General features: G+C 42.9%; 1 protein-coding gene across 2 annotated transcripts in view; it reads right to left on the reverse strand.

Moving 5' to 3' along the window:
- Snx31 (sorting nexin 31) overlaps nucleotides 1–12370 on the reverse strand; it is a 56684-nt gene that overhangs the window by 3967 nt on the left and 40347 nt on the right. For both annotated transcript variants that reach the window (XM_028767274.1, XM_028767264.1), the window contains exon 12: nucleotides 9007–9084. In XM_028767274.1, coding sequence (XP_028623107.1) covers nucleotides 9007–9084 — 78 coding nt within the window. The remainder of the gene's footprint in view (nucleotides 1–9006; nucleotides 9085–12370) is intronic.

Here is a 12370-nt window from a genome sequence, read left to right on the forward strand (position 1 = left end):
GAAGTCACTAAAATGAGAGGAAGCCTTGATCTAACACTGGTGGTTATCTATGAATCCTATAATTCAACATAGCCTTTAAAAGGATTTCAAAGGAAACAAATTATCCTTCTAGATCCTGAGAATTTACTAAAATAAAGCCAGCTGGGGCTTTGGGCTGTCAAAATTCATAATTAATCAAACTAGAATCAGAGTAAAAGCTTTGGGCTGAGGCTTGGGTACATGAGGTACAGAAGTTAGGGACCCAGAGGAGGGAAGTGACAACCTGGGCTGAGGACAGGGTTTATGCTATTACTACTACTGCCACCACCACCAAATTAATAATAATAGTTACTGCATTGTTATTTGTAGATCTCCTTCAGGGTGTTGGGCAAGGCTATCCTCTATGAATGGCTTAAATCCTGAACTGTTGTAGCATGTCCTTACAGTGTTTGAATTCTGGTGCTAATTCTGCATCCTCAACAGGGGTTGCCCCTGACAGGCAGTTGATCACATACTCAATTGATCTCACGTGAACCTTCTCCCTATTTTAACTGGTCAGTAAAGGCTAGAGCCTGTGATTGGACAGTGGAGGGGAAAGGTGGGATGGGAGGTCTTTGAGGGGGGGGTAGGTAGAGGAGAATGAGAAGAGGGAGAGAGGATGGAGAAGAGGAGGGGGAAGCCAAGATGGACCAGAACCACCAAGCCAGGAGAAACTACAAGTAACAAAGGGTCTCATAGCTGGAGAATAAGTTTATATAGTGTTAGTTCTGCCCAATCTAAGCACATAGCTTATAAATATAGTAACTAGATTGTGTGGCTTTTATACAGGCTTATTGGGGTTGGAAATTACTACAATATTTGGTGCCCAATGTAGGGCTTAGAACTGAAGTAACCTAAAGATAAAAAGCACCACCTCCCAATATAAACAACTAGGCTGTGTTCTAAAGCTGCAGCAGGGTGGAAATTAAACACCAAGTAGGGCTAAGGGGTCTACAGGGAACTAACTGAGAGGCTCACTCCCCAAGCCCCAAGCAAACCAATGCAACCAGAGGCAGCACCACAGCCCTGAGCTGGGACTTAGATAGTGCCAGTGCCACAACATGGTTGGGAATCCTGAAGCTTAAAGAAGGACTAAGGAGCCTGGGGTGTGACTGCCTGTGAAGACGCAGCTGTGAACCTTCCAAAGCCTTCTCACAGGCACAGCGGGCTGATCCGGGCATCTCTGAGCAAGCCTTTCCATGCTCAGTTTCCTGTATTCTCCACATATAAATAGGACATGGGACAGCCAGGCCTGCTCTATCAACCTGCCTGGGATCAGTGTGCGCTACTGGCTGCAACCCAAAGACAGGATGGCCCAGAAGCAAACTGCAGTGTTCGAAACTGAACAGCAGAGGGAGACAAAGATACAAGAAGCTCCAGATCAGGTACTAAGAATTATAAACTGATGATAGATAGATAGATAGATAGATAGATAGATAGATAGATAGATAGATAGATGATAGATATATCAGATACTTAAAGATGAGAAACATATTTAGGGTTTATGGGATGATATTTTGAATGGCTCGATAGGGATGGATTTAAAGAAAATTGACACCTTCCCATTTATCACTACAATGTTAAATATCTTAGTTTACTGTGTCTTTTTAAAAGACAGGGCCCTAGATGAAAAATTACAAGTTAGAAAAGGGGTAAGAGGAAACACTGGAACTAAAGGTACAGGAATTTATAGGTCATGGCAAGTGACAGAGAAAGGTAAATGCAGGTTGGGACGGAAATGGAAAAGACACGAGAACAAAAGATGCAACAGCTCCCAGATCGGACTGAGAAGCAGAGAGAGAGAGTAACAGGGATTAGAAGCAAGGCCTGGAGGAGAACCTTTTAAAATTAATCAATCAAGATAAAATAGATAGCAGAATATCAGAATTGCAATATAAAGAACAAATTAAACTGTGGAAGTAGAACCTTGAACAGGGAATAGAGGAATTTATGCAACAGGAGGAGTGACAAAAGGAGAGATATGAAACATGGGCACAGACCTTAAGGGAGGATCTTAAAATTTCAATTAGGGAAAATACTCAGGTAGAGGCAGAAGATAAAATTAGAGAAAGCCCACTGAAGGTTGTTAGAAGGCAAACTTTAGTTTATCCGGTTCATATACAACAATGATCCCCAGAGACAGGTTACATAGTGCTTCATTAATCTTAAATTTTTAAAATGCTACTGAACAAAAAACTACGGCTACTGAACGACACTGAATTGCAGAAAAAACTGCTGAATTAAACTAGCCTGTTTCTTTTAAGGATGGAAAACAGGAAATGTGTTACACTGGGGGAGGGGTTATGCCTATATTTCCACAGGAAAACAAAAACTATGAGTTCCTTTCAAGTTGATAAGAATCAGGTATGACAAAGGGAATCCCCTGAAGACCTTGGCTACAGACAAGAAGCAGATGGACAGGATCAACAAGATAAGTGACGTATGTGTGGTGACGCATGTGTCCCTGTACACAGGGACAGCTCTGGGATCTTCTAACACTTAAATGTCTAGATAAAGCCAATAACACTTATTGGGCACAAAATTCTCTTGACTTATTATTACATACCATCCTTTAAGAAGGCATGAATGGAAAATTATATTGTAGTTTGATTATGTAATCAAACTAAGCTTTAAAGAAAGGCAGTTGTCTTTTTTAAAATTGATCTTCTTGAACTGATCTGCGCACCCTGCACATTCCATACAAATGTCTTTACAGAATTGTGTTGCTTGTAATGTTTATATATTACAGAACGGAAGAGGAGAAATACAGCCCTGACAAGATCGACACTCTGGGATGCTGAGATTCTGAGACCTTCCATTCCAGCTCCTTGCTTGACTCTACCTCAACTACACTGAAGCTGTTTCCTCCAAAGACTTGCTTCTAGGACATTTCCAGAACAGCTAGCTTGCCCATCCAGCCTTTCAGACTTTTATTGTCAGGACTTCAGCTAAGCCATGAACTTTCTCAGCACATAGAGACTGGAAGGCAGATGATACCAGCTAGCCTTCCTTTAACAAAGCCAATTTTCTTACTTCCTTTTGGGCCCCCAGAAGGAAATTCTTTACCCTAATTCAGCTAGAAGCAAACAAAAGAAGATCTTTGTCCCAGTTCCTTAGGTTGGGGTGATGGTTCTTAGATTATAGATATATTGTCATTTAAGGTATAATTTTCAAATGTTGTAGCCTCAGACAGGGAGGAAACTAGAGAGCTCAGACTCAGGGATTTCTACCTTTCCTTTCCTCTTCTCTATCCTTCTTTCTTAGATGAAGGATGGGGTGGAAAAAAGGAGGATATAGTAGTATTATAGAAATTAAAGAAATAGACAAATAGGGATAGAATATTAAATTTACTCTTAAGCAAAGTATTGTATAGTCATAATCTTACAGTGACAGAAATCTTTATATTTGATACAAAATTAAGGTTATAATTTCTTACATTGGTTTAAGGTTTTCATTGGTATAAAATTTTGTATATTGATAAAAAATTTAAAATTAATATTGTTACTCTTAAATAGGCGTTGTGCCTATGTAACTCACTTAAAAATACAGAGGCTTAGACCCAGTCCTTCTAATAGCTGCTATTATAAGCTGTTTAGGATGATTAAGTAATGCAATCTAATAGTCAGATAGTGAAACTCAAGGTCATATTAGATTCTAATTTAGTTAATTACAACAAGTGTTTTCAAGATTATTTAAATAGTAAATAGCTAAGAATAATCAATGTTTTGATAATTCAGTTATGCTATATATATAATCTTCAAATGCATCAGAGATCCACAGAATATGGCATCTAATATGTCGGTACTAAAGATCAGTTGACATGTGTGCTCCCGACAGTTCCCCATTCCACTTCAAGGACGACGTTGAGCATCATCACCTCCAGGTGGAGTTGTTTTGATTGTGGCAAGGTATCCCCTAATTCATCTACAGACAAGAATACTGTCCCAAAAGGACGAACAGACGTGGGATAGTCAATGGCTAAGCTCTGCCAAGACAAGTAAGCTAGTCTTTCATAATCCCTGCTTCATTTCAAGGTCTGTCAGACGGCTTTGGCCCAGAAGGCTCAAGACAGACACTCTGACATTTTGAAGAATAAGGGACTGTCCAGACAGTCAGCTGTCTCTACAAATTGTATAGCTTTGGAAGCTATGTTTTTGTGCTTCCTACATATTCATATAATATTTAATTCCTTCTTAGATCTCTGGCAGGGTTAAAGACAAGTTATAGTCTTGTAATTGAACTTACATTGCTTAGCATTAAAGAAGATGTTTTAGATTTGAAAAAATAGATTTCAGATGGTAACAAAAACTGAAATCAACATAATTCAGGCACAGAATTGTAAACTCCTTAATTAGGATAGATGGTAGAGTACTTTATCTAAATTGACAAATATGGTGGCCTGGATATTAAGTAAATATCATACTTTATAATTTACATAATTATATGGTTGTGCTCAATTTATATCTGAGAGAAAGAGCCTTTTTAACTGGACAAAAAGGGGAAATGTTGTGGGTTGTCCTGATGCTGTTTGACTTGTTTGAATTCTGATGTTAATTCTGCTTCCTCAAGAGGGGTTGCCCCTGACAGGCAGTTGATCACATACTCAGGTGATCTCATGTGAGCCTCCCTATTTTAACTGGTCAAGAAAGGCTAGAGCCTGTGATTGGACAGTGGAGGGGAAAGGTGGGATGGGAGGTCTTTGAGAGTGGGGGCAAGTGGAGGAAAAGAGAAAGAGAGAGAGAGAGAGAGAGAGAGAGAGAGAGAGAGGGGGAGAGGGAGGAGGAGGAGGAGGAGGAGAATGAGGAGGAGGAGGATGAGGAGGAGGAGGAGGAGGAGGAAGAAGCCAAGATGGATCAGAACCACAAAGCCAGGAGAAACTACAAGTAACAAAGGGTTTCATAGCTGGGGAATAAGTTAATATAGTGTTAGTTCTGCCCAATCTAGGCACATAGCCTATAAATATAATAACTAGATTTGTGTTTTTTATACAGGCTTATTGGGGTTGGAAATTACTACAACACTGAAGTGTTATTTTTATAATTCTACTTATTTGTTTGTTTGTTTTGTGTGTGATTTTATTTGTTTGTTTGGTGTGTGTGTGTGTGTATGTGTGTATGTGTGTGTATGTGTGTATGCCATTCTATGCATATGGCCATCAGAGTGTATAGCCCCAAGGAATCAGTTTTTTCTTCCTGACATGTAGGTCCTAGGGATGGAACTCAAGTCTCTAGGCTTAGCAGCAAGCACCTTTAACCACGGAGCTATCTTGCTGGCCTAAAAATCTCTTAAGCAAGTCAGGGTCTTACTATTAATTTGGGCTGGTCTTGTACTCCACACAGCTCAGGTCAGCTGAAACTCTCCACCTTCCTGCCTGTGATTACTGAACCCTGGGATCACATCTCTGCACCAGTACACCTGGCACTGCAGGCTTTTCTAGAACTACCTGCACAGCATTTGATGGAGGGGAGGCCAAGGAAGGACTGTAGTGAGGGAGGCTGGGGTGGCTGCAGGAAGGGTGTGTACGACAACGGCAGCCTTCATCAGGGAGCTATGAAGGCACAGAAGGCAAGGATAGACTATGAACAGGTACAAAGCAGGGTGGAGCAGTGCCTGGCACCTCTAGAGAATGTAACCTAGCTAGTCAGGGGTTGGGGGCTTCTGGGTGCTGCTCTGAGGGAAAGAAAAGAACTATTAAACCGCTAGGGACTGTGTACTCCCCAGCAAGGCTGTGCCCAGCTCTCTACTCTACTGAGGGTCTGAAGAACAGCTTTTGTCCTTATGGAGGATTCTCAGAGTCTCACATAGACCTTATACCTATGGCCAAGATTTGAAACACACATAGCAGACCTGTGTTTGCCTTTGAGGCTCTGGTAAATGTAACTTTTAACAGGGTGTTTTGTTTCTCCAACTCAAACTATTGCTTATTGCTAAAGGAGATGGACAGAAAGAAAATGCAGGAGACTCTGGCAGCCGCTGGATGATTGACATAAAGTCTGTGTGAGATTCCTGAGAGTCCTTCTTAAGGACGGAAGTCATTCTTCATGTTGCCCAGGTCTAAGGATGTGGAAGCATGTCTGGTACTCAGCCCACAAGAGGTGGGAGTTCACACTGAGGATAGAGCAGCAGAAAGGTCTCTAATTACACTGCAGGGCCACAGCCCAGCCTTGGACTAGACCCATCTCCAGGCTTCTTTAAGATGAGAGAGTGAGCTTCTGTTTTGTTTAGGACATTTGCTGTCCTGGTTAGGTTTGGGTTTGTGTTTGGGGGGTTTTGTTTGTTTGTTTTGTTTTGTTTTTGTTTTTGTTGTTTTTTTGTATCTGTGAACTTAGCACAAACCAAGACATATCTGAGAAAGGAAATGTCAGCTGAGGAATGTTTCCAGCAGACCAGCCTGTGCCGGTCTTTTCTTGATTGATGGTTAATGTGGGAGGGTCCAGACCATTGTGGGCAACACCGCCACCATAGTCACATGGTCCCAGGGAGTCTAGGAAAGCAAATTGAACAACCTGTGGGAACATGCCAATATGGTCTCTGCTTCAGTTCCTGGCCCACCAGATTCCTGCCTCAACTTCCCCACAGGATGGACTGTAAACTGTATGATGATGCTAACCCTTTCCTCCTCAGGCTGTTTTTGGTCAGTATTTTTTTTTAATCACAGCGACAGAAACTCAACTAAGACGCTTACTTTGTTTTCCGTTATATGCAGTAAACTATCCTATTGGTTATCCTAACCAATGCACTTTCTTTTAAAATAAACGTCTTTATAATTCTGCTCTGGCTCTCCTCCCACCTAAGCCTTCACACTGTGCTTATAAATAAAAAGTAGCATTAGAGAAACTCAACTAGGTCTGTGTGGGGGAGGAGAACTTTAAGAATGATGTAATATGCCCCCAGCCCCAACACACACACACACACACACACACACACACACGCACACACACACAACCTCTGTGGCTTATGATTAATATTGCCTTAAAATTCCAAATGTATAGGGCTGGAAAGATGGCTGAATGCATCTGTGGCTCTTGCAGAGGACCCGAGTTCAATTCCTATCACCCATATGGTGGCTTACAAGCATCCATAAGTCCAGTACCAGGATGTCCAAGGCTCTCTTCTGACCTCCACAGGCCCCAGGTGCACATGTAGTGCACATACATATACGTATACAAGCAAAACACTCATACACTTAAAACAAAACAAATCGTTTAATTTTCTAAATATTTTTTGTGAGTTTGTGTTTATGTTATTCTTCACTGTAACTGTTGGACACAAATTTTAATGATGCCTGTGATAGCGCAGATCTGGGAAGTTTAAACAGGCAGATAGCTATAAATTCAAGTCTAGCCTGGAGTATATAGCAGGACTCTGCTAAACAAACAAACAAACAAACAAAACAACAAACAAACCTCATAAACATTTCAAGGCTTACCTTTGTTTTGTTTTGTTTTGTGCATGGGTGTTATCTTTGTATACGAATGCAGATACGTGCCTGCCTGTGGAGGCCCGAGGTTGACATCCAGTCTTCCTTAATACCCCTCCACTTTATATATGGAGGCAGGGGCGCTCTCTGAACTTGGAGCTTGTTGGTTCACCTAGTCTGGCTAGCCAGATCCCCTGAGGAGTCCTGACTCCACCTCCTATGCTGGGGTTACCCAAGGACTGCCAAGTACAACCAACTTCCATGGGGCCTTGGGAGCCAAACTCTCCGAGTCACCGTCCTATTTCAAGCTGCTCTTTTGAAATCATTGCACAAACTGACAAGACATTAACAGATTTAGATTTGATATCAAATGTCTTTACCTTCTCATCCCCTCTAAATGGGAAACCCAGTATTTAGGGGACTGGATACTTTAATCATGGGCTCGTTTGGTTAAAGTTCCCTAGTGTTCTCCCCTTTGCCCCAGATTCTTCAAGATTATCAAAACCTCAGACTCAGGATCCCCTCACTAAATAGAGACCTGTGTGTGCCTCAGTCAACAGAGGAGTTCTGTAATATGCGTCCTTCCAAGAGTGTATTTGTCTAGAAAACAAGCAAATGTCACCGCCTTACATTTATTTGGCCATTTTAAGCCAGAAGTGATTTTAGACCACCGTCCTCTGTGCAGAGGCCTGGCACTGACCTCAAAATGCTGGGCAGAGGTTAGCTTCCACCAGGTGCACTTTTTACCAAATGTTTTGTGGAGGAAATTCAGTGTGGAATGCGGTTTCTCTTTGAAGCCAATTTCTTTCCAAGAATCAAAATAAAGCATAACAAATAAATAAAATAAATGAAAAATTTGTAGAAATGAAAGTCTTTGAATATTTTGATGAACACATCCATGTCTACTGGCTAAAGCACTGATTCTGTTGTTCACTGAAATAAACGGTAAGTTTGAAGAGATGTGTTAAGTACAGGCATGGTGCCTGGTTGGTTTCTATTGAGCCGGCTCCGTTTTGTAAGGATCATTGTAACCTTCTAAAAAATATATCAAATTTACCAATACAAGTATCCATCAGCCTGTCTTATCTTATTGGGAGCATGCTTGTATAACAATCAGAATACCAGAAAAGTCTAGACTCTCATGGCTGTTCTTGTTTTGTTTCACAGTTTATGCACCAAGCCTTTCAGTAAGTGACTAGGCCTTCCATAGATCTATGTAGACCAGAAAATAAAGATAATTTTGAGGAAAAAAAAAAAACAAAAAACAAAAACTGCCCTGAGAGTTTCTTTCACTCAGCAGCTTTCGGTAGCTTCCTGTTCGGTACACAGGAAGTCTGGGGAAAATAGATCTCTGTTCTCTGCTCTTCCCCACAGCTTGTCGGTCTAATTGGCCTGCTGGAGACAGGTGTTTGTAAGAGCTGCCAAGACCCTAACTCTGGTAACAAAGTCAGAGTTACCTGCTGAGAGCTGCCGCTGCCTCCCTAGAGAACAAGGCCACAAACCATGAGACTTCAGGGGTTAATTTTGTCTCCATGTGTCAGCACACAAGAAGGTCTCAGCGTTCTTACCATTTCTGAGTTCTCCTCAGCGAGCTTTGCCATCTTCTCTGAGATCATCTTCTTCAAGCAACTGCTCAGGAAAAATGCCTAAGAAACTCAGAAATAGAGATCGCCCTTAGGTCAGGTATGGTGCTGCATGCCTTTTATCCCAGCACTTGGGAGGCAGAGACAGGAAGATTTCTGTGAATTTGAGGCCAGCCTGGTCTACACCATTGTGTAGACCAATGAGTTCTAGGCCAGCCAAGGCTTAAGACCCAGTCACAAACAAACAAACAAACACAGAAACAAACACCAGGACCAGGAGAGATGGCTCAGCAGTTAAGAGCATTGGCTGCTCTTCGGGAGGATAATAGAAGCTAAAAAAACACCAGCACATTTTAAAGAATTTTGTCTTTAACCTTCAGAAACTCACTTCAAGTGCTATAAGCAGGCGAAGATAAGTTTTCTCAATCACAGCAATGTACTGAGAGCTCATTTTAAGACAGATAAGTAAAGCGGCCAGAGCCTCACCCCTGCCGTTTCCCGTGTGAGCCCTGCTTCTGTTCCATGCGTGTGTTATGCAACGAGCAGCTTGTGTTTCTAAGCAATACGCTTAGATGACTGCTTACACTAGTCATAGATAAGTAAATCTTCCACTTAGTGATACAATAATTATTGAGAGGTCTATCGTTAGGCAAAACTACTAACTTACCTATTCGGAAGGAGAAATTAAACCTTTTGCTTTGGGGGTGGGAGGTTAAGGCAGGGTTTCTCTGTGTAGCCCCAGCTGTCCTGGAACTCAGCAGACCAGGCCAGCCTTGAACTCAGAGATCAGCCTGCCTTTGCTGCCTAAGTGCATGTGCTATGTGCCTGGCTTACTGGAAAATTTAAAACTCACTATCCATCTTTGCTTGTTTTCTCTGGATCTTTAACTCTGGCCTTCGGCCACAGCCTCCCCATGGCTTGGTCATCAGTGTCAGTCAAAGTAGGTCGGCTGTACATCTTCCAGGGTCACAAGGGATCCTTTGCTGTACCCTGCGTGCTGGATGTGAGGTCCCTGGGACTCCCACATGCTCTTTCCCACATAACCCTTCTATTTACTGCCTACTTTCTGTCTTAATCTTGGTTTGGCTCTATTAAGGTCTGAGGCACCAAAGCCAAGACTGCAGTTGCTAGACTTTATTCCTGCCCTGAGTTCAGCGCTGGTCATTTTACTGGGACAGGAGATGGAGGAGAGAGAAGAGACAACCAGGCTACAGTGATGGCCAAGGGTTCTCAGGCTCCCACAGAGACAGCAGAATGACTGGGTGACCTGACTAACAGCTCGGATGGCTATGGAACATAAGAAGAAAGAGACTGTTCCCAGAGGAGGGAGAAGGGAAGAGAGAAAAGGTGCTTAAGAAAAACATCTGTGTTAAGTGACAGTCTGCTTTCTGGAGGTTATCCACCGAGATCTCTGGCCCCGCCCAGTGGGAGGGCTCAAGGGAAGGGGAAAGGACAGGAGCAGGTGTCATTGCCCTAGGGGCTGCTGTTGCGCTGAGCCGAGCTGGGCCAGCGCGAGCGTTCTCTTCCTAGGCAGTGTTACAGCTCTTGTGACGGATGCTCTCAGTCAACCAAGTAACACACACCTTTATTCCTTCTGGATAGGATCTTAGATACAGTTTTGGGGTGGGTTGGGTCTGACAGCAGGTGCTTCCTATTGGCTCAGACTGAGGTGCCTCATCTACATGAGGAGAGACGGGCTCTTCCCCTACGTGACTGATGGCCACAGTTCTCTCTATGGGGGCTGTGGCTACATGGAGTCAGAGCAGGCAAAGCTCCTGCCGTCCCTTCTGGGTCTCTGGGGCTTCAAGCCTTAGCTCGACCTTATCAGGCTTCCTCTCAAGGCCCACTACACCACAGGAATGTACAAGCGTAATTTATAATAACTAGTCCTGTGCATCTGCACATAGATGTAACTTTTACAAAATCAAGATGCAAGTTCAGACAGTAAAACCCAGAACTGATGTAGGTGGTTTGGATGTGTAAACGGTGGTCCACAAGATGTGGACCAATTCCACTATTTCCTATGCTGTTCATGCAAGCAGGTAAGCTAGGGTCTCTATCAGCCAGATCTGGCTTGCTAGGTACAAACAAAACAAAAACAAACAAACAAAAAACCACCCCCCCCAGGTTTGTTTAAAGGAGCACAGAGAGAACTCGCCCTTTGGCCCTCCTGGGTATTGGTAATGGACAGTCACATTACGCCTGTGACAAGCAGCCCTTTGGGTATTCACCCACGTGATTCATCCTCCAAAGGAAGCATGATCTCACTAGAAATGTTTATTATCCTTCTCTGTGGTGACTTAACCTCATTTCCTGCTGTTTAGATGAAAAGAGTATAATAAAATTTAACAGCACAGTATTCTGAGGAGAGTGTGAAGGGAGGGTAGTTTCCAATCTCCCTCTGCTTTCCCCTCTACCTGGAAATTGTACAAAACTTCCTTTTATCTTCCTAAGGATGCGTCATGTCAACTTGACACAAGCTGGAGTCATCAGAAAGGAGGGAACCTCAACTGAGAAAATGCCTCCCTAAGACCATACTGCAGGCAAGCCGGTAGGGCATTTTCTTACTCAGTGATTGATGTGGGGGCCCAGCCCACTGTGGGTGGAGCCATCCCTGGGCTGGTGGTCCTGGGTTCTATAAGAAAGCAGACTGAGCAAGCAGTGTGAAGCAAGCCAGTGCACAGCACTCCTCCATGGCCTCTGCATCAGCTCCTGCCTCCAGGTTCCTGCCTGTTTGAGCTCCTGTCCTGACTTCTTTGACGATGAACAGTGATATCAAAGGCAAATAAACTCTTTCATACCCAAGTTGCTTTTAGTCACGGTGTTTTAGCATAACAGTAGTAACCCTAGCTAAGACATCTAGAGAGCATTTCTTTCCCTTAGGATCGTAGTTCTTTTTGCTTTCCAGAGGACGCTGATGTGACCACAGCTGTATCAGAGGGTTGAAAGGGGGCTTTGGTGAGCAGAAACCAAATTCGACGTGTGACTAAGCAGGACTCATGCCAAATACAACATCAATGTAAGGTTTACCTTAGTATTTTTATTAGAATTTAGAACACCTAGAACTATTTATTAACTTTAAGATTTATTATTTTTATTTATGGTACGACTTTTTGCTGCATGCTGGTGCCCTCAAAGGTCAATACTGGAACTGCTGTTACTTGTAGTTGTAAGCAACCATGTGGGTTCTGGAAATGGAAGCCAGGTCCTTTCCAAGAGCAGTAAGTATTCTACCTGCTGAGCCATCTCTCCAGGTCCTCCTTCATCACCACCACCATCACCATGACCATCACCATCATCATCATCACCATCACCATCATCACCATCATCATCATCAACATCATCATCA

The sequence above is a fragment of the Grammomys surdaster genome, unplaced genomic scaffold (genome assembly GCF_004785775.1).
Source record: "Grammomys surdaster isolate TR1022 unplaced genomic scaffold, NIH_TR_1.0 63, whole genome shotgun sequence".
Lineage (NCBI taxonomy): Eukaryota > Metazoa > Chordata > Mammalia > Rodentia > Muridae > Grammomys > Grammomys surdaster.